The 26,085-nt window shown below is 42.8% G+C and overlaps 2 protein-coding genes across 4 annotated transcripts in view; both read right to left on the reverse strand.

Moving 5' to 3' along the window:
- CLTC (clathrin heavy chain) overlaps positions 1-6,062 on the reverse strand; it is a gene marked incomplete at both ends in the record, with an annotated part of 81,371 nt that extends 75,309 nt beyond the window's left edge. For both annotated transcript variants that reach the window (XM_080712817.1, XM_080712816.1), the window contains one exon: positions 6,021-6,062. In XM_080712817.1, the coding sequence (XP_080568943.1) occupies positions 6,021-6,062 (42 nt within the window). The remainder of the gene's footprint in view (positions 1-6,020) is intronic.
- Positions 6,063-17,253: 11,191 nt separating this feature from the next.
- DHX40 (DEAH-box helicase 40) overlaps positions 17,254-26,085 on the reverse strand; it is a gene marked incomplete at both ends in the record, with an annotated part of 63,110 nt that continues 54,278 nt past the window's right edge. For both annotated transcript variants that reach the window (XM_080714227.1, XM_080714226.1), the window contains 4 exons: positions 17,254-17,393; positions 19,570-19,798; positions 21,001-21,070; positions 23,536-23,630. In XM_080714227.1, coding sequence (XP_080570353.1) covers positions 17,254-17,393; positions 19,570-19,798; positions 21,001-21,070; positions 23,536-23,630 — 534 coding nt within the window. The remainder of the gene's footprint in view (positions 17,394-19,569; positions 19,799-21,000; positions 21,071-23,535; positions 23,631-26,085) is intronic.

Consider the following 26,085-nt stretch of genomic DNA (forward strand, 5'->3'; position numbering starts at 1 on the left):
AAATATAAATATTATTGAATATAAGGCTTTAATAATAATTCTGCAGCCAAGCCTGGTGGCGCAGCTTGTAATCCCAGCATTCTGGAGGCTGAGACCTGAGGATCGCGGTTCGTGGACAGCCTCAGCTACTTAGTGAGGGTCTCAATGAGTTGCAGAGAGCCTCGCTCAGTGAGACCCTGTTTCAAATTGAAGATAAAAAATAGGACAGGCGGCCGGGCGTGGTGGCGCATGCTTGTAATCCCCGCGCTTGGGAGGCAGAGACAGGAGGATCAAGAAGGTTTGAAGCCTGCCGCGCTGGCTTAGGAGACTCTGTTTCCAAATAAAAAAGTATAAAAAAATAGGTCTTGGAGTGTAGCCTGGAGGTAGAAGGGTTTCCAGAAACCCCAGTATCACCCCCAAAAAAGAAAAAAAAAATAGGACGGGGGTGTAGCTCAGAGGTCGAATTACCCTGGGTTCCATCCCCAGACCCGCAAAGAAAATAAAAATAAATAAAAATAAAATAATCCTACAAAGAAGCTAAGGACTAAATATAAATGAAACCCTTTAAGACCAAGGTATAAACTCCAACTATGGTCAGAAAAATGTTCCAAGGGCAAAACTATCATATCTCCTGAAATCACACTTTTACTACACACAAAAATTTTCGAAAATTATTCTAGCCAGCCAAATATGGTGGTATATGCTTGTAATCCCAGCATTTGGAAGGCTGAGACAGGAGGATCATGGTTCATGGACAGCCTCAGCTACTACTGAGACCTCTGCAACTCAGTGAGACCCTATTTCCAAATAAAGAATAAAAAATAAGGCTGGGGTGTAGCTCGAAGGTAGAATGCTCCTGGGTTCCAGCCCCAGTGTCAGGGGAAAAAAAAAAAACAGAAAAGAAAAAAAAGAAAATGACTGATTCTATACACACACAGTTCCATGTCTTGAATTATTTCCTACTCAGAGTGAAAGTATTTTCATTAAAATTAGCCACAATCCTCAAGTAACTGACCATTATGAAAATTCTAAAACAGTAAGGCATAGTGACACATGCTTGTAATCCCAGTACTTGGGAGGCTGAGACAGGATAATCACAGGTTCATGGCCAGCTTCAGGAAGTATGAGACTCTCATCAACCTAGTGAGACCTTGTTTCAAAAATAAAAATAAGAGCTGGGCGTGGTGGCACACACTTGTAATCGCAGCATTTGGGAGGCTGAGACCTGGAGGATCACAGTTCGCAGACAGCCTCAGCTACTTGGTGAGGCCCTCTGCAACTCAGTGAGACCCGTTTTCAAAATAAAGAATAAAAAATAGGGCAAGGGGTGTAGCTCGGAGGTCAAATGCTCCTGGGTTCCATCCCCAGACCCGCAAAAATAAATAAATAAATAAATAAATAATAAATAAATAAATATAATGTGGTGGTGCATGCCTGTAAACCCAGTACTTGGGAGGCTGACACAGGAAGATCACAGCAGATTCTTGACTAGCCTCTGCTACTTAATGAGGCCCTCTGCAATTTAGTGAGACCTTGTTTCAAAATAAAGGATAAGAAGTAGGTCTAGAAATGTAGTTTGGAGGTAGAATGCCCCTGGGTTCCATCTCTGGCCACACACACACACACACACACACACACACACACACACACACACTAGGGCTGGGGGTGTGGCTCAGAGGTAGAATGCCCTCAAGTTCAATCCCCAGTGACAAAGAAAGAAAGAAAGATCTAAAATATCTATCGTAAGCTTGAAAGCAACTCCCAGGGTAGACTGCAGCATTAATTCCAGGCCATATGCCTCTTGGCATACCAAGTATATCCCATAGCATAGCCTGGTAATATTTAACATTGTTTTCCTTTTGTAAATTAAAATAATCTTAGCAAGAATCTCTACTATTCAACCCAACAATACATTCCATCACTGCGTTTATGCTTCAAAGGGAAGAGGGTGGGGAGACTAGACTTGTAAACCCAAGGAGCCCAGGAATACAACAGAATGTGACAATTGGCATACAGACAATATGCCAAGACTGAGAACTGCAGGCAATGTTTTATATGAAGCCTAGGATTTGTTCCGAATCTTCAACTCTAGCAAATTATGTGTTGACTACTATCAGTCTAAACCCCTCTTTTTCATAACTTAAAACATTAACATTCATTTGATGTAGTTTCAAGCCTGGAAGACGGAGTCTTTAGCTGAACAATGTACACAGGGAGTGTAAAAATAAATTCATTTACAGTTCACTTTTTGAAGTTTCACAAACTAACTCTACACTCAAGTTCCTCATTTCTGGTTTCCAGTTTTTGTGGATCCCCCCCCCCCCCCCCCCGGTACTGGGGATGGAACCCAGGGGCATTCTGCCTCCGAGCTACACCCCTGGCCCTATTTTTTAGTCTGTTTTATTTTTTTTGAAACAGGGTCTCACGGAGATGCGAAGGGCCTAAGTAGCTGAGGATGTCTGAGAACCGAAATCCACAATCCTCCAGTTTCCTCCTCCGGAATGCTGGGATTACAAGCATGCGCCACCACACCAGGCGTGGTTTCCAGTTTTTATACTAAGTGTTTAAAATATATTTTTTCTACAAAGCAAACTAGTTCAGAGGTCACAGACCTAAGGTGCCAGTTAAAATAATCCTTATTAAGCATGCTTGTAATCCCAGCATTCGGGAGGCTAAAACTGGAGGATCGCAGTTCACGGCCAGGTTTAGCTACTTAGTGAGGCCCTCTGCAACTTAGTGAGGCCCTGTTTCAAAATAAAGAATAAAAAATAGGAATGGGAGCCAGGCGTGGTGGCGCACGCTTGTAATCCCCGCACTTGGGAGGCTGAGACAGGAGGATCGCATGGGTTCAAAGCCAGCCTCAGCTACTTAGTGAGGCTCTCAGCAACTTAGGGAGACCCTGTTTCCAAATAAAATATAAAAGAGGGCTGGGAGTATAGCTCAGAGGTAGAAAGCCCCTGGGTTCCACGCTCAGCACCACCAAAAAAAAAAAAAAAAAAAAAATAGGGATGGGGGTTAGCTCGGAGGTCAAATGCTCCTGGGTTCCATCCCCAGACTGGCAAAATAATAATAATAATAGTAATAATCATCATCATCATCATCATTCTTATTAGCCAGGCATGGTAGTACACACTTGTAATCCCAGTACTTGGGAGGCTGAGATAGGAGGATCACAGGTTCGTAGCCAGCCTCAGCTATCGAGTGAGGCTCTCCACAACTTAGTGAGCCCATTTCAAAATAAAGAATAAAAAGTAGGACTGATGGTGTAACTCAGAGGTAGAATGCCCCTGGTTCAATCACCAGTATCGCAAAAAAAAATTAAATAAAATAATCCTAAAAAATAAATAAAATAATCTTTTTTAAATTTTAGAAAGGGAGGAGATCAAAATGTGAAGTCAAATGATGAGACTGGTGATTTGTGGCTTTTTGTACAATTAATCACTTTCTACTACAGCATACAGCCCATACAAGCTAAGCTTAAGTTTAAGCATGACATAGCATTCCAAAAAATGAATGTCAGAGCTGGGCGTGGTGGTTCAGGCTTTTAATCCCAGTACTTGGGAGGCTGAGAAGGGAGGATCCAGGTTAGTGGCCAACCTCAGCTACTTAGGGAGGCCCTATGCAACTTAGTGAAACCTTGTTTCAAAATAAAGAATAAAAAATTGGTCTGGAGGTACATCTCAGAAGTAGAATGCCCCTGAGTTCAATCCCCAGCACCATAAAATAAAATATAATAAAAATAAAATAAAATAAAACTGGGGGCATAGCCCAGAGAAAGAATGCCCCCTGGGTTCAATTCCCAGCAACACACAAATAATTTTAAGGACATTGGAATTCTTCAAATGTATGTGCAAAATTGCTTTATACTCAAAATCTTCAAATTATTTGAGAAACAAATAGCTTCACTCATGTATCTGCAGAAAATTCTAACCACTTAGAAATCAGGCCTGTATTAATGTCTCTAATTAGTGACAAAGCTGGATTCCAGTCTTAGTGACCATTTAACAATTCTTGTCTCCTGTTTAATAAAAATGAAAGGTAAGATATAGCTTGGGGGTGGGGGGTACTGAGGCATAGACCCTGTCTAGGAAGAAAGGGAGGGCCAGTGGGGAGGAGGGAGAGGATAGAGTACTGATCACTCAAACTGCTGCTGGTCAGCAAGATTTACCTTTCAGATACCTTTTATATTTCCTAAAAAATAATTAGCAGCTATACCTGCTTCTCCTGTGCACAGTTTATGTATTTGTCTGCAAAACCATTCCTCGGGTGCACTTTACTGAGGGCAGGCCTGAGTTTTTCTTTCACGTCCAAAACAGTAGCTTCCTAATCTTTCACATTCATTTATTACCTCGTTTTAAAAGGTAACCACAATTAACATGAATTGAGCATGAAAAACACTTTCTCTATATTCACTCAGCCACTTAACACTCTCTTAACCTTTTGTAAAGCAGTACTTCTGTTTTGCTCTGTTTTTTGAGGTGGAGGTCTTGCTCGGTTGGCCCAGGCTGGTTTCAAGCTCCGATCCCTGAGCTCAAGCAAACCTCCTGGTCAGCCTCCTAAGTGCTGGGAATACAGACGGAAGCTGCTGAGCCTGGCTTTGTTTTTACTGCCAAAGTCAGATGAGTTATTTCAGAAACCAAAGATGACTGAAGAAAGTTGTGTTACATTATAAAGCTTTATTAGTGTTTACATTTCAAGTCTTACAGGAAGATTATTTCTTGCTAGTGCAAATGTGACAATATGTATAAAGAAATATGAAATTATCTTACAACCTGAATATTAAATCTTTTAAGTATCAAGAACCCTTATGTACATTGTGCCAATGAGAAAAGGGCTCCAATGACAGCGTCCAATAGGTTACTAATATTAGCGTCAAACCACTGCATCCTCTATCATGAAAGTCGACATTCAGATGACTGAACTGAGGCAAGCTTTTTTAAGGGGATATGGAGGAGGGGCAAACTAATATGAATAAATTATTTCAGCTGAAGTGTAAATTAAGATTGGTGAACCAGGAAAATCAGAAGCTCACAAGAGGCTTACTTCGGAGGGTCACCTGCCTAGATGGGTCATTAGCATGGCCTCTCCAGAATAAAACGCCCTGGGGAAGAACCCTCGAACTTACTAAAAGCCAGTTACAGATCAACTAACCCAGTAGGACTCTGAGCAGGTGTACTCTATCTCCAGGGCTCTATTTAATTCCCTGCGGTCCTGAGAAGTACTCAGGTCACAATCCCACAACTACCTGCTAGAAGACCCAAGATAACCTCCAAATAACTCCTTTCCTACCTTCCAGAATTAAGAGGGGTGAAGAACTACAGCACCCTCAAAGAAATCAAGAAAGGGGAAAAAAAAAAAAAAGCGATTTTCCTTTAGGGACCTTGACCCCAAGCTCTGCTGAAATTCACACAGCTGGGGGAAAAACGCGTTCCCCCTTCTATCTTCTTTCTACTCCTTCAGTGACCTTCGGCTTCTCCAGTCTCCCGGAAGGCAAAAGACAAGTCACCCCCCTCCCGCAGGAAGGTGCCTTTTCTTAGTTGTGGGCCGCAGAGGGAGGAAGAAAAAGGTTGCTCCTCCCCAACCCACCCTCCACACAACTCCAGGGTGCAGACACACGGGGCTGGAAGGGAGGAGACGAGCAAGGGAAGGTGACAGCCCTGCGCTGGCCCGGGTGTGATGAGAATTCTCGCTCCGGTAGAAACGCGGGAGAGTCCCTCTCCCACCCTCCATCCAAATGAATGAACCGAGTAAAATGGGGAGGGGGGAGTTAGTATGCGCAGTTTTTGTCACCCAGAGAAGCAAGACCCAGGCCCGCCAACCCAGGCCTGGCCTCGACGCCCCGTGCACCCCGACTCGTCATTTCCATCCAAGCCCCACAGCATTAGCCCTTTAAGCTTTCCCAAAGGGTGTCCCTTCCTCCATCTACGCCGAAGACCGCCAGCCCCCCCACCCCAGCTCGGGCCCAGACTCCGGCTCGCTCCTTCCTTCCGTCCTTCTCCCCACCTTCACCACAGCCCTCCCCAGACCGCGCCCAGCCGCACCTGGAGATGCTCCTGAAAACGAATCGGCAGGATCTGGGCCATGGCGCTGTCGGGGGGTAGGGTCTCCTCCTGTCACTGGGGCTGCGGGCAGCGGCTGCCCTGGCTCTCCGAGGGAGAGGAGGAGAAGGGGAAGGGGGAGGCTGGGCTCAGCAGGAGGCTCTCCGGGGACGCAGGAAACTGGCAGGCAGACGGCGAGCTCGGGCCGGGGGCGGAGGCTCCAGGCGCCGGGAGAGCCGCAATGGCGGAACCGGGCGCAGCGCAGACTCCGGAAACGGCTGAGCCCCGCGGAGGGATCCGCCTGCGGCCGCGGCACTGCCCGCGGTAGCCCTCCGCGGCGGCGGCGGCGTCGCAGGGCTCCGGCCTCCCGCCCGCCCGCCCGCCCGCCGCTCACGCCCCTCCCTCCCCGCCCGCGGCGCCGCCGGCCGCGCCAGGGACTACTTTTTTAGAATCATCACTTTCCCCGGCCTCCAGTTTCTCCCTCCCCCCATTTTTTTTTTTTTTTGCATTTTGCCACATCATGCGACCGGGGCGGCCGACGTCACTTCCGCAGGCGCGGTGGGTCCCGCCCGCGCACTTCCCGGCGCACGTGACGCCGGCGGGGAGCCGGCTCGGCCGGGCTGCGGCTGCGGGCGCCGGGGCGGGCGGCCGAGACTCGGGGCCTGGACCCCGCGTCCCCGCACCCGCGCTCGCCCTCGCCGGCCGGTGTGCGGGGCCGCCCGCTGGCCGAGGGGCGGCTCGGCGCGTCTGCGGACACGTTGCTGGACAGTGTCAGTGCGGTTCTCACGCTGGAGGGCCGTACACGGCGCGGGCGATGGGGACCCGAACTGTAGCAGGCGTCGTTAGCCCAGGGAGGTGGCGAGCCCGAGACGTCGAGATGCTAGGGTGCAGGACGGTCGGGCTGGCTTCTTGGAGGAAAGGGGGTCCCGAGCCGCGCGGGTCGGGCCCCCTCCACGCTGCCTAGGCTGGGGCGTGGGAGGAAGCCGGCCTCCGAGCCTCGACCGCGGTCAGGTACCGCGGCGTGCGGGAGGATTAGGAATCTTCCGGGGCTTTCTCGATGATTAGCTGCAGTGACATTTCATAATAGCACCGATAGAATAAAGGATAACAATTTACCTGCGTGCCTTTCATCTTCATAAGGGATTAGGTTGTTTTTTTTTTCCTTCCCCAGAAAGCTCTTATGGAAAAAAAAATCCACAGTAATTATTTTCAGCGCCCTTTTCAGTTAAAGAACATAAAACCCTATTGGGTGTACAATAATTTTGTTTGTTAAGCAGTTTTGCTTAGAGTGAGATTTGCTTAGTCACTTTAGTTGCTTTTAGTATCCTTCCCAAAAGACTGACTCTCCTGCCGAAGATGAGAAAAGAACCCGGCAGGTGAAGGGGGAAGGACTGTTTTGCCAAGAAAAGCCTTGCCACCATGTTTTAGGAGTGAAGATGAGGCTTGCAAAATTTCATACTATTTTGTTAAGCCAAATACTTGAAGATGTTCTGCAACGTTTGAAATGACCTAAAATATCAGGCCAGTACGAGCTGCTTTAAGTCCTTTTTGGAAGTGGGCAAATTCTAAGTTAAAATTCTGAGTTATTGTTTTATTACAGTAATTCGAGTATCTTAAATTTCCAATACAGAATCTGGGATACAAGAGGTGTCAAAAAACAGGCCACCAAAATTTAACTTATTATCTAAGTGTCAGGCATTTTCATACAGACCCTGTCATTTTAAGTACGTTTAAAATCCCCAAAGCAATTGATTTTTAACTGATTTGTGTGAAATAGCTAACCAAAAAGTGCACTGCGGTTCTGTTAAAGTGAGTGCTGTGTCATCATACATAGAAATCCACTGAGTGCATTGTTTTCAGAATTCGCCTAGGAAGAGGACAGTGATATTCCAGATCATTCTGAACACTGTACCCTAAAAATAAATACAACACTTTCCAAAAGGATTTTTAAAAATCCAAATGATAAACATTAAAAATACACCCAAAACACTAAATGCCTTTTAAAGATCAGTGTTCTAAGGTGAGGTAATAAGATGTTTTGCTGGGTGTACACTGTCCCTCCTAATGGTGAGAGGCAGGAGAAAGGCTGTCAAATCCCTGGTTTAGAACCCCCAAAGAAGCTGGGCGTAGATGTGCACACTGGTAATCCCAGTACTTGGGAGGCAGAGACAGGAGGATTGCAGGTTCTTGGCCAGCCTCAGCTACTTGTAAGGCCCTCTACAATTTAATGAGACCCTCTTTCAAAATAATTATAAAAAATAGGGCTCTGGTGTAGCTTGAAGGTAGAGTGCCCCCAGGTTCAATCTCCAGTACTTAAAAAAAAAAAAAAAAAAAAGGATGAAGCACTTTTAACAGTTTAATCTTAAAGTATACATAAATAGCATTATTTTCAATTATTTTCAGGCATTGTTTTGTTACAAGAGAGAATGGATAACCTAATAAATTAAAAACCAGGCTACCCAGAATGTTTTCTTTCTAATTATAACATGCGACCACAATGTATGAATCATCACCCTGGCTTTTGGTTTTAGGAAATGTTTTAGTAAGGTAGCCATATTAAAAAAAAAATGCTCAAGTTCCTTGAGTTTTAAGCTATTTTTATCAGAATGTTCATTATCAGTATATTCTTGAAGTGAGTCACAGCAAGTGCCATTATTAGCAGAAACTACATTGCTTGATGTATTATTTTGAGGAGAGCCAGTTTCAAAGTCTATATAAGAACTCGGTGTGTGTGTGTGTGTGTGTGTGTGTGTGTGTGTGTGTGTGTGTGTGTAACCCAGGGGCATTCGACTTCCGAGCTAAACCCCTTGCCCAATTTTTTTTTTTTAATTCTTTATTTTGAAACTGAGTTGCGGAGGGCCTCACTAAGTAGTTGAGGCTGTCCGTGAACTGCGATCCTCTGGTCTCAGCTTCCCGAATGCTGGAATTACAGGCGTGCGCCACCACGCCCGGCTTGTTATAGATGAGTTTTATAATGTCTTGTGGATGGTAATAAGACATATAGTAAGTATTCATTCTGTTTCACCATCGACCATGTTCCATGGAAGAAGCCAAGACTAGCCTGGAGGGGATTTAACCTGGGGTCTGGTAACTTACACACACCCCTCCCACATTTTCTAAAAGTCAAAGCATATCTCAGCAGGAATGAAGTGACTTACGACATTATTTTTTAAAAGTCACCTCATTTGTTTTATTTTATTTTATTTTATTTTGCGGGTCTGGGGATGGAACCCAGGGGCATTTAACCTCCGAGCTACACCCCTTGCCCTATTTTTTATTCTTTATTTTTAAACCGGGTCTCACTGAGTTGCAGAGGGCCTCACTAGTAGCTGAGGCTGTCCCCGAACCACGACCCTTCAGGTCTCAGCCTCCCGAATGCTGGGATTACAAACCTGCGCCATCATGGCCGGTCTAAAAAGTCCTCTCATTTAAATAGTAGTGACTCGCAGGTGTGGTGGCGCACGCTTGTCATCCCCTCACTTGGGAGGGGACACAGGAGGATCTCGCAGGTTCCCAGCTTTGGGGCTTAAGAGACCCTGTTTCCAAAGTAAAAGAAAAGAAAAGAAAATAAGTCTGGGAGTGTAGACCGGAGATAGAAGGGTTTCTAGGAACCCCAGTACCACCAAAATAAATAAACAAACAAATAAATAAAGTGATTCACAGAGCAACATAGAAAAAAACCCGGAATAATTTTAATTCTGCTAATTAATTAATTAGGAAGGAGTCAGATGCCAAGTCAAAACATCCCTTTCCCATCCAAAACAAAAGTCACAGAAAGTGGAAGAAACCTCTTGGAACAAAAAGGCCATGAGTAAGTGTAGCAATGATTCTTAGAGCCCCCTGCCATTACTAAATAGGGTAATTTTTTAACTTCCTAGAGTTATTACAGTCTCCAGTGCAAATCATATTACCTCAGGTGTGTGTGTGTGTGTGTTGCGGATTGAACTCAGGGGCATTCTATGAGCTATACTCCCAGCTGTATTTTATATTTTATTTGGAAACAAGGTCTCACTAAATTGCTAACAGCCTCTTTAAATTGTTAAGACTGGCTTCACACTTGCAATCCTGGAACTATAGGCGTGCACTATCACTACCAGCCTCCTTCAGTCCTTCAGCAATCTTTTTTCTTTCTTTCTTTCTTTCTTTTTTTTTTTTTTTTTTTTTTTTTTTTGGTGGTACTGGGGTTCTTGGAAGCCCTTCTACCTCCAGGCTACATTCCCAGACCTATTTTTTTTTTTTTTTTTTTTTTTTTGTGGTACTGGGGTTCCTGGAAGCCCTTCAACCTCCGGGATACACGCCCACGGGCTACACTCCCAGACCTATTTTTTTATTATTTATTTATTTATTTATTTATTTTGCTTTTTTTTATGTGGAAACAGGGTCTCTTAAGCCAGTGAGACTGTCTCTGAACCAGCACAATCCTCCTGTCTCCGCCTCCCAAGCGCAGGGATTATAAGCATGCACCACCATGCCCGGCCAGACCTATTTTTTAAAATATATTTTTATTTGGAAACAGGGTCTCTTAAACCAGGGAGGCTGGCTTCAAACCTGCTGGATCCTCCTGTCTCCACCTCCCAAGACACCACACCCGGCTTTTTTTTTTTTTTTTTTTTGCGGTATTGGAAATGGAGCCCAGGGGCATTTTACCTCCAAGCTACACCCCTAACCCTATTTTTTATTCTTTATTTTGAAACAGGGTTGAAACAGGGTCTCACTGAGTTGCAAAGGGCCTCAATAAGTAGCTGAGGCGTCCTCAACCCAAATGCTGGGATTACAAGGGCATCTGTGCCACTAAGCCCTGCTGCTGCTGCTGCTGCTGCTTTTTTTTTTTTTTTTTTTTTTTGCGGTACTGAGGATGGAACCCAGCGGCATTGTACCTCCAACCTACACCCCAGCCTTACTTTTTATTTTATTTTTGTGGGTTTTGGATGGAACCCAGGGCCACTTGACCTCTGAGCAACACCCCCTGCCCTATTCTTTTTTTCTTTCTTTCTTCCTTCCTTCTTTCCTTCCTTTCTTTCTTTCTTTCTCTCCTTTCTTTCTTTTGGTGGTACTGGGTGTGGAACTCAGGGGTTTTTCTACTTCCAGGCTACATTTCTCAGCTTTCCAAATGCTGGGATTACAAGAATACGCCACCACACTCGGCTGGTAATTATTGTTTTTGAGAAATATTTAACAGATTCACAAGGGAATTTTATTTTTTGTGGTACTGGGGATAGAACCCAGGGGCCTTCTATCTCCAGACTATACTCCCAGACCTATTTTATATTTTATTTGGAAACAGGGTCTCACTAAGTTGCTGAGAGCCTCACTGAGTAGCTGAGGCTGGCTTCGAACCCGTGCGATCCTTCTGTCTCAACCTTCCAAGTACTAGGATTACAAAGGAATTTTATATTATTCATATTTAAATTTAAAGGAAAAGCTAAGAAGTAATAAGGATTACTTTGGAAATCTTTGGGAGAATAAAGATTAAATGTACTTATTTCTAATATTGTACTCAGTCCCATCAGCTCTGCTATGAAAACTAAGAGCCAGAAAAATCTGACAATTCGTTAAATTAAGACATTTAACCTCAGTAATAGCTGATGCTAATCTAAGAGTCTAATTTTATAAGTAAAAGAGTATATCATCTCAGAAAGTTCATCTGATAAAAATTAGAGGTGTACTTACTGGGTCACAGTTTGTACACACCTTCAACTTTTACAATTACCAAAATGTTCTTTAAAATAAGAGCAATTTAGAGCCAGGCGTGGTGGCACACTCTTGTAATCCCCGCGCCTGGGAGGCTGAGACAAGAGGATTGCACAGGTTCGAAGCCAGCCTCAGGTACTTAGTGAGGCTCTCAGCAACTTAGTGAGACCCTGCTTCCAAATAAAATATAAAATATAAAATAGGTCTGGGAGGATAGCCCGGAAGTAGAAAGCCCCTGGGTTCTACCCCCAGTACCACCAAAAAAAAAAAAAAAAAAAAAAAATTAAAATAAGAGCAATTTATTTTCCTACACAAACTTTTCAGGCATATTAACTGTTGGCAGTCTGATAGGAATGAATGGCATCTCACTGTTAAATTCATCTGCATCGTCTTAGTTATTAAAGGTTCATTATCTTATTTTATTTACTGACCATTCATTTTTCCTTTTTATTTTCTTTTTGATACTAGGGATGGAACCCAGGGACATTGCACCTCCAAGCTACACCCCCAGCCCTATTTTTTAGTCTCTTTATATTTGAAACAGTTGCAAAGGGCCTGGCTAAGTAGTTGAGGCTATCCAGGTCTCTGCCTGGTCTCCGCCTCCAGAATGCTGGGATTACAAACATGCGCCACCACACTTGCCTGTTTCCTTTTTTTATGAAAGGACTGACCATGTCCTTTGCCTTTTGCCATTATAAAAATTTGTTTTGCTGGGCATGGTGGTGCACATGCTTGTAATCCTAGTATTTGGGAGACTGGGACAGGAAGATCACATGTTCTCAGACAGCCTCAGCTAGTGAGGCTCTCAGCAACTTAGTGAGACACAGTTCCCAAATAAAATACAAAATAGGACTGAGAATGTAGCCAGAAATGTAGACCAAAAAATGTTTTTGTTTCATTTAGTAATTAATTAGAATAATTCTTTTTTTTTTTTTTTTTTTTTTTTGCAGTACTGGGGATAGAGCCCAGGGCCATTCCACCTCTGAGCTACACCCCAGCCCTATTTTTTATTCTTTATTTTGAAACAGGGTCTCACTGAGTTGCAAAGGGCCTAAGTAGCTGAGGCTGTCTGTGTACTGCGATCCTCCTGTTTCAGCTTCCCAAATGCTGGGATTACAAGTGTGCGCCACCACGCCTGACTTTATTTCCCATTCTTTTAAGAACAAACTCTTCCAAAACCAATACCTTTCTTCCAGGTTTTCTTCTACCTTCTTGCCTTAGCTGGATCCAGCATCCCTTTGATAATACTTCTCTTATAGTTTTCTCAATAGAAATGGAATTTTTTATTAACACCACTAAATTATTTCAAAGCAGTAATGACATCATTCCCATCTAACAAATCCATATGCCCCACAACATAATTCAAAAATTCATAGGCTGGTTTTCAAAACTTTCTGTAGTCTGACCTCAAACATTTCCAGCCCCCTTCCCACCTATATATGTACTCCATGCACTAAGTAACCTGGGCTGCTTGCCACTCCTCCCAAACACTCAGAATCCAGGCATGGTGGCACATGCTTGTAATCCCAGTACTTGGGAGGCCCAGACAGGGTTGCAGCAGACAGCCTCAGCTACTTAGTGAGGCCCTCCACAACTTAGTGAGACCTTGTTTCAAAATAAAGATTAAAAAATAGGGATAGGAGCCCGGTGTAGTGGTGCACACTTGTAATCCCAGTACTTGGTAGGCTGAGACAGGAGGATCTAAGGTTTGTGGCTAGCCTCAGCTATTTAGTTGATGGGGTGTGTCCATACAGCGCCTAAGGATTCGGCGGCCTACGGCCCAAGGCAAAACTTTAAGTAAAGTGATTCGGCAAAAAAGGGGCAGCCAGGCGTGGTGGCGCACACTTGTAATCCCAGCATTCCAGAGGCTGAGAGCAGAGGATCGCGGTTCGCGGACAGTTTCAGCTACTTAGTGATGTCCTCTGCAACTCAGTGAGACCCGGTTTCAAAATAAAGAATAAAAGATTGGGCAGGGGGTGTAGGTCGGAGGTCAAATGCTCCTGGGTTCCATCCCCAGACCCGCAAAAAAAAAAAAAAAGGGGGGGGGCAAAGATGGCGCCTGGAGGAAGCTAGGAAGGCATGGTTTCCCCATTCATTATGGGTGGGGAGAATGAGCGGTTTTTCCCTTTCTACCTTTAAAGGAGCTTTCCGCACACATGAATGGCTCATGTACTGGCCTGGGATTGGCTGTAAACTATGTGCTGGTGATCTTTATCCCGGATAGGCTAGGCTATTTCTCTTGGAAATTCCCCTCGTGGCTTGGTGCTATATATAGGACTGCTTGGAGAGAAATAAATGAGATCTTGCTTGACTTGACTCCCGGCTCGTGGGTTTGTGTTGGAGTTGTCAGTACTCATCATCTCGCCAAGCCCTGCCAGCTGTCCAGCTGTCGGGCTGGATTCCCGACATTTAGTGAGGTCCTCTGCAACTTAGTGAGACCCTGTTTCAAGTAAAAAATTAAAAAATAGGGCTGGGGGAGGTAGAATAACCCTGGGTTAATCCCCAGTACCACAAGGGAAAGAAATAAAAACAGTAACTAGGTTGAAGAAATAAAATCCGGAAGTGGTGACACACACTTGTAATCCCAGCATTTGAGGCTGAGTCAGGAGGACCACCATTAGTGGACAACTTCAGCAATTTAGGATCTTTAGAACTCAGTGAGACCCTGTTTCAAAATAAAAAAATAAAAATATAGTGCTAGGGGTGCAGCACGGAGGTAGAATGCCCTTGGGTTCCATCCCAGGTACCACAAAAATTAAAAACAAAACAAGTCAGGCGTGATGGTGCACTCTTGTAATCCCAGCACTTGAGAGGCTGAGACTGGAGGATCGCACAGGTTCAAAGCCAGCCTCAGCTACTGAATGAGGCTCTCAGCAACTTAGCGAGACCCTATTTCCAAATAAAGTATAAAATAAGTCTGGGAGTACAGTCCTGAGGTAGAAAAGCCCCTGGGTTCTACCCTCAGTACCACCAAACCAAACCAAACAACTCCCTAATGATATTAGCAAAACAAGTATCACCAATAAGGGGAAAATATCAGGTACTCTGAGGTATGACACCCAGGAAAGAGTTTGTCACTTATGTAGCTTTCCACTCAAAAACACCTAACCATAGCTGGGCGTGGTGGCACACACTTGTAATCCCAGCATTTAGGAGGCTGAGACATGAGGATCGCAGTTTGAGGCCAGCCTCAGCTACTTAGGCCCTTTGCAACTCGGTGAGACCCTGTTTCAAAATGAAGAATAAAAAAAAATAGGGCTGGGGGTGTAGCTTGGAGGTAGAAAACCCCTGGGTTCCATCCCTAGTACCACAAAAACCAAAACCAAAACCAACCATGAGGAAACATTAGAAAAACTCAAAAGATATTCTATGAAATAATTTGCCTGTATTTTACTGGACCAAAAAAAGACTAAAAATCTTTTTCAGATTGAAACAAACTAAATGCCAGGGGTGGTAGTGCAGGCTTGTAATTCCAGCATTCTGGAGGCTGAGACAGGAGGCTGTGAACAGCCTCAGCTACTACTTAGTGAGGCCCTTTGCAACTCAGTGAGACCCTGTTTCAAAAATTAGACTAAAAAAATCGGGTTGAGGGTATAGCTCAGAGGTACAAAGTCCCTGGGTTCCACCCCCAGGGCTGAAAAAAAAAACAAAAAAAAACAAAACTGAATTACAAGAGCTCTCTTTCTGCCAAGCATGGTGGCACATGCTTGTAATCCCAGCATTCGGGAGGCTGAGACCAGAGGATCGCCGTTTGCAGACAGTCTCAGCTACTTAGGCCCTTTGCAACTCAGTGAGACCCTGTTTCAAAAATAAAGAATAAAATATAGGGCTGTGGGTGTATGTGGGTGTAGCTCAAAGGTAGAATGTCCCTGAGTTCCACCCCCAGTACAGATTAAAAAAAAAAGAAAAAGAAAAAGAAAAAGAAAAAGAAAAATAGGGCTGGGGGTATAGCTTGGAGGTTGAATGCCTCTGGGTTCCATCCCCAGACCCACAAGAAAAAAAAAAAAAGGAAAAAAAAGAGCTCTCTTTCCAAAATCTACACTTACCTTCACCACATTTAAGGGAAATACATGGTAACATATATCTGAGAAGAAATTGACAGGACTAAATGATTAATTTGTAGTCAAAGTGTCTATAGTCTCTAACACTAGAGAAAAAAATGAACCTATTAGCAATGATGGCCATGTTCAGAGAAACCGTCACCACTCACCCTAAAAATTTAAAAGCACGTGGATTTGGGTCCTCATGTGATTTTTTCAAGAAAGGTTTCAAAGTAGTTTCCGATACTGAATATAAAGTTGTTTAGATAGCAAAGGACAAAACTGGAAAAGAGTTAATTACCTATAAGAAAATTTAGACTCTTAGTTTGTACACAAAATATCTAAAAATACACAGTATACAATATTGAGTTTTAATGACACTAAAAGCTTTATTTAACAGACACTGAGTGGCTACTATGTGCAAAGCACTATGCTAGGTGTCATGAAAGATACAAAGGTGAAAAAGACAACTTGCCCACGAGGAGCGTTTAATCCCGTGAGGTGACAGACAAGTGCACACGCAATTCGAGTACAAGGCAGCAAACAAAGGCAGGCAAGTGCCGAGTGTGGCCTGAGTGCACACAACTAGGCTCAAGGCTCCAATTTGAAACACTGCTGAAACCGTGTTGGTTGGCTGCTTTGAAATCCCATTTCGAGAATGGCAAAATAGATGTTTAAATGGTCCTACCCAGGAAGCTGGAGGTGAGAGTAGGCCAGGTGAAGGGGTTGCTTGAAAGGACTACCACACCTACATACATGGTGCTGATACAAGTACGTAGGTACAGCTAAAAACTCAAATATATATATATATATATATATATGTATATATATATCATCTGTCCTTTGGTTAATGGCTATAGCTACTGTTTTAAACAATATATTTTTATATAAAAAGGAATTTGTATAATCCCAGAAAAATCAATTTAAGGATTAATATTAATTCAAGAAAGAATCCTGACATAGGCAGTTTTATTTACTAATTGATCCTTTTCTCTAAATATCTATAAAGCTCTGTAGCAATTAAACAGACATCTAAGTATTGCTGAGAAAAAACCTCTTATATTCAGCCTTCTGAAGGAAATGATCACATACCTGATATAACACTATTCTAATAGCAACAAGAAGGCCTGAAAGAGATTTAAGGAAAATAATTTTAATGCTTCAATGCAAATGGAATACACGCTGATTAAATACAATCCAATGTTCTTTGAAAATATCTTAATGACAGCGTTTGATACCAGTTAAGGCCAGCAAAACTGAAGTGAGAAAAACATTACATGTATCGTCTTTCATTAGTTTAATGAATCAATGCTTATGACTATGCCTCCCAATCTTTTCTTTCAAAGTTCCATTTGGTGGTATTGGTGAGCTTTGATTTTCTTTTAGCTCTAAGCTAATCACAGCTGCTGACCACTTCCTCCTCACAGTGCTGTCTGAAACAACAGCAGGGTCGGAGCACGTTTCCTGGCTGCTTTTCCTACTTCCTGAATTGGAGGCTTCACGGCTTAGCCTGTTTCCTTCAGTGTGTCAGCGTGGTCCTGGGTCCTCTGCTGCTTTCTCTCAAGGAAACGAGCCCGGGCATCTGATATGGATTTGTCATCATTTCTTCTTTGCATTTTCTTTAGGGCTTCTTTTGATATTCCATCTGAAAGCATTCCAAATTAATCCAATAAAACTTTAGTTTTGAGATTGAGTACTAGAAATGTTAAGAGAAAGCAATGTCTGATTTTTCACTGGTAAGAAAAAAAAGAATAAGGAGAAAACTAAATATTTCCCTATCAAAGGAAATGATATGCTGGGCATGATGGAGCATGCCTATAATCCCAGTGACTAGGGAAGTTGAGGCAGGGGAATTCCAAGTTCCAGGCCAGCCAGGGAAAATTAGTGAGATCCTGTATCAAAATAAAAAAAGGCTGGGTGTGGTGTCATCACTTGTGAACCCACTACTTCGGAGGCTGAGACAGGAGAATCTCAGGTTCAAGGATAGCCTCAGCAACTAATGAGACTCTCATCAACCTAGTGAAATCTTGTTTCAAAAATAAAAATAAGCCAGGCGTGGTGGTGCACATTTGTAATCCCAACATTTGGGAGGAGGATCGTGGTTCACAGACAGTCTCAGCTACTTTAGTGAGACCCTTTGCAACTCAGTGAGACCCTTCAAAATAAAGAATAAAAAATAGGGCTGGGGTATAGCTTGGAGGTAGAATGCCCCTGGGTTGCATCGCCAGCACTAAAAAAAAAAAAAAAAAAGAAAAAAAGAAAAAAAAAGTTGGGCATGATGGTGCATACTTGTGATCCTAGTACTTGGGAGGCTGAGATAGGAGGATCACAGGTTTGTGGCAGGCCTCAGCTACTTAGTGAGGCCCTCTGCAATTTAGCAAAGCCTTGTTTCAAAATAAAGAATGAAAAGCTCAAGTGCGGTGGCTCAAGCTTGTAATCCCAGTATTTGGGAGGCTGAGACAAGAGGATCTGGATTTGTGGCCAGCCTCAGCTACTTAGTGAGGCCCTCTACAACTTAGTGAGACCCTGTTTCAAAATAAAGTATAGAGCCAGGAGTGGTGGCACACGCCTGTAATCCCAGCAGTTGAGAGGCTGAGACAGAAGCATTGTGGTTCACGGACAGCCTCAGCTACTTAGTGAGGCCCTTTGCAACTCAGTGAAACCCTATTTCAAAATAAAGAGTAAAAACTAGGGTTGGGGGTGTAGCTCAGAGGTAGAATGCCCCTGGATTCCATCCCTAGTACCACACACACACACAAAAAAAAAAAGTATAAAAATATAAAAGCTAGGCGTGGTGGCGTACACTTGTAATCCCAGTATTCGGGAGGCTGAGACAGGAGGATTGCACAGGTTGGAAGTCAGCCTTAGCTACTTAGTGAGACCCTTTGCAACTCAGCAAGACCCTGTTTCAAAATAAAGAATAAAAAATAGGGCTGGAGGTGTTTGCTTGGAGGTAGAATGCCCCTGGGTTCCATTCCTAGTACTGAAAAAAAAAAAAAAAGTATAGGTAGGGTGCCTGGGATTTCATTCCCAGTATCACAATAAATAAATAAATAAAGAAAGAAAGAAAGAAAGAAAGAAAGAAAGAAAGAAAGAAAGAAAGAAATGGGGTGTAGCTCAGAGGTAAGTTCCATCCCCAGTACCACAAAAAAGTAAAAATAAATAAATAAATAAATAAATAAATAAATAAATAAGAGCACATAGCTCAGAATATAGCTATATAGCTTAATGGTAGAGTATGTACTTAGCATACATGATACTCTACCTTTGATTTCTATCACTGCGGGGGAAAAAAAAAAAAGTAAAAGTCCTGAGGCCAAAGAATAAAAAAACTAAGAGACAGGAGGACCACAAGTTCAAGGATGAGACTCAGAAACTGAGCGAGACGCTTTAAAAAAAAAAAAAAAAAGGCTGGGGGTGTAGCTCAGAGGTTCAATTGAACCCTGGGTTCAATCTTCAGTACCACAAAAACCAATCAAACAAAAAAACCTGGTGGCTAAGACCCCTTTATGATTTTTGCAAGTGTAAAAATCATTACTGTTCTAGTTCCTAGTGATATTAAGAGTAATTCAAAATGACCCATCATTGAGCCTCAAAAAGCTTTATTCAAAAGCTTTTTGTGAATGTGAACTAATAATTAAGCTGTCTGTCTTAGTTTAGTACCACAATTCTTTATAACTCCTATCTAAGGACCCAATGTTTCAGGAAAAAGCCCCTTGGGAAAAAAGAGGCTCTGAATAATTCACACAGTTTTACAAACAAAATAAAAACAATAACTAACTATGGAAAAGTGGCATGATGTAGTTCAGAGCAGAACTCACCCTTCAGCTGCTTCACGTTCTCCTTATTTGTCCATCTCCTTCTTGCATCTTCTCTCTCTTCACGTCGGGATACACTGCTCAAATCATGTGGGTTAAATTCATGCAACTTGGGTAACAAGTCTCTCACCCATTCATAACGAATTGGACACACGATTCTCGCGTAGACTTTGGTGGTAACTAATACCTCATGAAAAATGATCCATTCAAGTTTGGTTTCCTGTTCATGAAGCTACACAAAACAATTCACGTAAGGATGGTTACTCAATAACCTACTCTATACCACATTAGATCAACTAAATAATAGCCCAAATCATAAATTAATTTCTATCTTCTTCAATCAAATAGGAGGCATAAGCCAGTTACCTTACAATTCTATGCAACACAGATACATGTAAATTTAACCTCATAGCAAAAGTATAAGACATTTGTATATTATTCCAACACCCTGATGTCCTCCCTTTATTATTTATTTAATTTTTTTTGGGGGGGTGGTGGTACTGGGGTTCCTGGAAGCCCTTCTAACTCCGGGCTACACTCCCAGACCTATTTTTATATTTTTTTATTTGGAAACAGGGTCTCCTAAGCCAGTGCGCAGCTGGCTTCGAATCTGCGCGATCCTCCTGTCTCAGCCTCCCAAGCGCGGGGATTACAAGCGTGCGCCACCACGCCCGGCTATTTATTTAATTTTTTATTGGTACACTGTAGTCATACATCTTAATGGTACATAGAATGGTAAAGGCATAAATGCACACATCATTTATTTACTTACTTACTTACTTACTTACTTACTTACTTTTTGTGGTACTGGCGGTGGAACCCAGGGCTTTTCTACCTCTGGGCTATACTCCCAGACCTATTTTATATTTTATTTGGAAACAGGGTCTTACTAAGTTGCTGAGAGCCTCACTAAATAGCTGAGGCTGGCTTCAAACTGTACAATCCTCCTGTCTCAACCTCCCAAGCATGGGGATTACAAGTGTGTGCCACCACACCTGGCTTTTAAAAATTTTTTTATTTTTAAAATTTTTAAATTATTTTTAAAAATTATTATTACTGGCCAGACATGGTGGTGCACACTTGTAATCCCCGCGCTTGGGAGGCTGAGACAGGAGGATCGCACGGATTCGAAGCCAGCCTCAGCTACTTAGTGAGGCTCTCAGCAACTTAGTGAGACCCTGTTTCCAAATAAAATATAAAAAAGGTTGTCTGGGAGTATAGCCCAGAGGTAAAGCCTCTGGGTTCCACCCCCAGTACCACCAAAAAAAAAAATTATTATTATTACTGTTGGGGGGGGGCAGGTACACACGCAAGTATGGTGCTTGGGCTTGAACCCAAGGTCTCAAACCTGTGATCCTCCTGTCTCAGTCTCCCAATTACTGGAAATACAGGAACCCAGCTAATGTCTTCTCCTTGTTAAAAATAAGCACTTACTGCTGAGGAAGGATGAATGTGAACTGGGCTTCCACGCCCATCCATTGTGCAGAAAGTTCTCCCAACAGATCTATAAATAGAAAAACCAAATGATAAAGACCAGGAACAGTAAAACAAAGACTTAGAACATTAAGCCCAATGAATAATTTTAATATGCCTACTACGAAGAGTACAGTCAGCAGAGGTTTGCTTTTTTGTTGTTGTTTTTAGGAAAATCACTGTATTCTTTTTTTGTCTTTTGAAGTACTGGGGATGGAACCAGGGGCATTCTATCTCTGAGTATACTCTCAGCCCTACTTTTTATTCTTTATTTTGAAACAAGGTCTGAGTTGCAAAGGGTTCACTAAGTAGCAGCTGAAGCTGTCTGCAAACCTCGATCCTCCTGTCTCAGCTTCCCAAATGCTGGGATTACAAGTGTGCTCCACCACACCCGGCTCCAAAATCACTGTAAATAACTCACCAACAAAATATCACAAGTTGGGTTAAGAAGGCCATACAAACACTTGCTCAAACACTTGCTCACACCCCAATTTTTCACCATGAAAAATGAAGAAAAATTTTCACAATTTTTCAATGACATACTATACAGAAAGAATGCCCTCTTTCATTTCATTTATGAAACAAAGAAACTATTAATAACACTGAAGAGCAGGGCATGGTGGTGCATGCTTGTAATCCCAGCATTCGGGAGGCTGAGACCGGAGGATGGCGGTTCAGGGACAACCTCAGTTACTTAGTGAGGTCCTCTGCAACTCAGTGAGACCAGGTTTCAAAGTAAAGAATAAAAAAAAATAGGGCAGAAGGTGTAGCTCGGAGGTTAATGCCCCTGGGTTCCACCCTCAGACCTGAAAAAAAAAAAAAAACAGAAGAAATGTAATTGATGGTTTTCAGCCAGACGTGGTGGGGCAGGCTTGTAATCCCCGCGCTTGGGAGGCGGAGACAGGAGGATTGCGCAGGTTCGAAGCCAGCTGCACTGGCTTAAGAGACTCTGTTTCCAAATAAAAATATAAAATAGGTCTGGGAGTGTAGCCCCAAGGTAGAAGGGCTCCCAGGAACCCCAGTACCACAAAAAAATAAAAAAAATTAATAATTGATGGTTTTCTACTATACTCTATCAATTATATCTTCATTCCAAAGTAGCTTGGTTACAAAGCTGATTTCCACTTCTTCAATGTGAACTTTGTGATCAGACTAATCCAGCAAAGTTGTACTGTTTCAAATCTCACTAAAACTTTCACAAAGCTTAATATGCCCTGGTTCTGAGCACACTATAAAAGCTGTTTCATCTTATAGGAGATAGGGCCAATTGCTGCTACTGCTATGCCAGCTGGTTTCCCACAGGCTCCATGACTGATGGTGGGCCTTCAGGGCTAAGCAGTACTTCCTCCACTAAGGACCCGTGATGGCTGGAGCCAGCGTTACTAACATCCAATCCTTAGGCCACAATGATTCCACCAAATGTCCTAATCATGTCCTTTAAAGCAAGGTAAGAATCATGCATCACCTTCGCTTTTCAAGTCTCATTAGTCTCCCTTGTTCTGGAATACTCCAGGCATCATAAAGTGTCATAATTTCACAATACCCTGAAAATGTGAAGGGAGGGAGTATTTCTAATTCTCTTCACTATTATCACTAATATACTTGGTTATGTGATCTATTCTAAAATGAATTTCACTTTAGTGATGTTATTCCTTTCCTATGAAGATGTCCTCACTACACAAAGTCTCTGAACACACACACCAAATAACCCTTTCCTCCCTATCTGGGCCCTGATACTCCAGGCCAAGCCACTTCCTCAACCTCATTGATTCTCACAGTTCACGTGGGCCACCCCTCTATAAGAAACCCTGTCACTTGCTTAGGTGATGTGAGCCCAGCTGGACCTGCTCTACCTACCCTCCTCCTAACAAGCTTAAGCCCCAAGACTCCACTCTGGGTTACTGTAGCTTCTGCTGTGCAAGCAACGATTATGAACAGGTTCATCACAACTGAAGTCCTCATCATCACAGAGCTCAGTCAAACCTTCAATCTTTATTATTATTACTTTGTTTTTGCAGAATTGGGATGGAGCACAGTGGCATTCTACCTCTGAGCTACACCACCAGCCCTATTTTTTTTTTTTAATTCTTTATTTTGAAACAGGGTCTCACTGAGTTGCAAAGGGCCTCACTACATAGCTGAGGCTGTCCATGAACTACTATCCTCCTGTCTCAGCCTCCCAAATGCTGGGATTACAAGCATGTGCCACCACGCCCAGCTCAATTTTTAATAGTAAATAGTTCAGTGAAGAGCAGAAGTTATTTATTTATTTATTTATTTTGGTGGTACTGGGGATGGAACCCTTCTACCTTGGGGCTGCACTCTCAGACCTATTTTCTATTTTATTTGGAAACAGGGTCTCTTAAGCCAGCGAGGCTGGGTTCGAACATGCACGATCCTCCTGTCTCTGCCTCCCAAGCGCGGGGATTACAAGTGTGTGCCATCACGCCTGGCCAGAGTATTTCTTGATCCATTCCTCCCGCTCACATTACGTACCTTCGAGCTACATTTTTAAAATAGCCTGCACAAAGACATCTTCGCAATACTTCATGTTTAGGACCTTCAAAGGTCTCTCTTGGGAAATCACTTTGCTGCAGAAAGAACATATATGCAGTGGTAAATCTCACAAAACAATTCAAAACAATAATTGATTTTGAAAAATTCACTTTCACATCTGCTTCTGGACAATTTGAGAAGGACTAGAATAACCCATCACCTGAAATAAATAAAAAAGAGAATATATGAGATAATGATTTCCAGAACAGTGTATGCAAGACAACAAAGGACAAGGGAAGCCTGACAAGCAGGAAATGACGTAACCCAACAACTACCCCACCTACAGTCTTGAGAGAGTCTGGGCCAAGGCATAGAAAAGAAACACCCAACTGAGTTAAGAGCACAGGAAAAAAGTAGCTGAAACTATAGGAGAGAGATCAAGAAAGGAGGAAGATGCACAGAGAGAGAACTCCAGAGATCTGCAAAAAAATCCTCTCGTGTTCAGCTGAGAATGGATGAGTACATGAATGTAAGAAAACTACCAGCCCAGGAAAAGAAACTCCACAAAAGAGAAGTAACAATGTGTGGTATCCACACAAAGAATGCTGCCTGTTCCTTTAAGTCAGCTCAAATGCCTCACAATTCACATGGTTTGGGGTAGAATACTCAGAAGGGTCTTGCCTCAGTAGTGGGGAATAACTAGCTCTAGACTAAACGCTGCTAACACCATATAACAAATCTTATATGCTATACCAAAAGGGATCAAACTGTTTCCAAGTAACTGGAAAACAAAAATATATAACACCCAGCAAGGTAAAACTCACAAGCTCAAAAGTTACCAACCATGTAAAGAAGGAAAAATAAAACTGATAATAAAGACATAAGTTAACCAGTTAAAATCAACTCAAAACTAACACAGATACTAATTATATTATATATAGATTAGAACTGGATTACATACATTTAAAAAGTTCAATATAGGACTGGGAGTATATAGCTCAGTGGTAGAGCACTTGCTTAATATGCATGAAGTCCTGGTTTCAACCCCCAACACAGAGAGAGAGAGAGAGAGAGAGAGAGAGACAGACAGACAGACAGACAGACACACACACACACACACACACACACACACACACACACACGGGGGGGGTGAGGGAAACACACACACACACACAGAAAGAGACAGACAGACATCTGGAAGAAAATTTTTATTTGTCTTAGAGACTCAAATTTGACATCTAAAGAAGAAAAATATTCCGGATAGGATTAATACCAGATTAGACATTGTATAAGAAAATATTACTGAATTTAAAAACAGAGGGAATAGAAAACATTCATTCAAAATAAAATAAAAAGATGGAAAGTAGACAGTGGTTTTTAGGGGATGGAAATAAAGGGAATAGAAAACTTTTTTATTTTATTTTTTATTTTGTGGGTCTGGGGATGGAACCCAGGGGCATTTGACCTCTGAGCTATATCCCCTGCCCTATTTTTTATTCTTTATTTTGAAACAGGGTCTCACTAAGTTGCAGAGAGCCTCACTAAGTAGCTGAGGCTGTCCACAAACCGCGATCCTCCATTCTCAACCTCCCAAATGCTGGAATTACAAGCGTACGCCACCACACCTGGCTAGAAAGTTTTTTTTTTAATAGGTATAGAGTTTCAGTATGGATGATAAAAGTTCTGATGATAGAAAGTAGCAAGGATCACACAACACCATGGATTTACTTAATGCCATTGTACACTTAAAATGATAAATTTGAGGCTGGGCGTGGTGGCGCATGCTTGTAATCCCAGTGCTTGGGAGGCTGAGACAGGATGATTGCACAGGTTCAAAGCTAGCCTCAGGCCGGGCGTGGTGGTACATGCTTGTAATCCCCGAGCTTGGGAGGCGGAGACAGGAGGATCACGCAGGTTCGAAGCCAGCTGTGCTGGCTTAAGAGACCCTGTTTCCAAAAATAAAAAATAGGTCTGAGAGTGTAGCCTAGAGGTAGAAGGGCTTTCAGGAAGCCCAGTACCACCAAAAAAAAAAAAAAAAAAAAAAGAAGAAGAAGAAAACAAAGCCAGCCGCCAGCCTCAGCTACTGAGTGGGGAGGCTCTCAGCAACTTAGTGAGACCCTGTTTCCAAATAAAGTATAAAAATAGGTCTGGGAGTATAGCCTGGAGGTAGAAAAGCCCCTAGGTTCCACCCCAGTACCACCACCACCAACAAAAACAACAAAGAAAAGAAAAGAAAAAAAAAGAATAAAAATAGGGCTCAGAGGTAGAATGCTCCTGGGTTCCATCCCCAATACACCCCCAAATTATAAATTTTATGTTATGTGTCTCTTGCCACAATAAAAAAAGTATAGAATTGAGAAAAGTAATTACTCTGAGTAAAAGAATCCAGACTAAAAAAATTATAATTCCACCGACAGGAAATGCCTACTTATGTATAGTGACAAGAGGCAGATCATGGTTGCCTGGGGAAGGAGGGAATGGAGGCCTGTGAGGTAAAATGGATGGATTACAAAAGGGCAGGGTGGAACTTTGGGTGGTGGCTATGTTCAT

Source organism: Muscardinus avellanarius (assembly GCF_963383645.1).
Source record: "Muscardinus avellanarius genome assembly, chromosome: 16".
NCBI lineage: Eukaryota > Metazoa > Chordata > Mammalia > Rodentia > Gliridae > Muscardinus > Muscardinus avellanarius.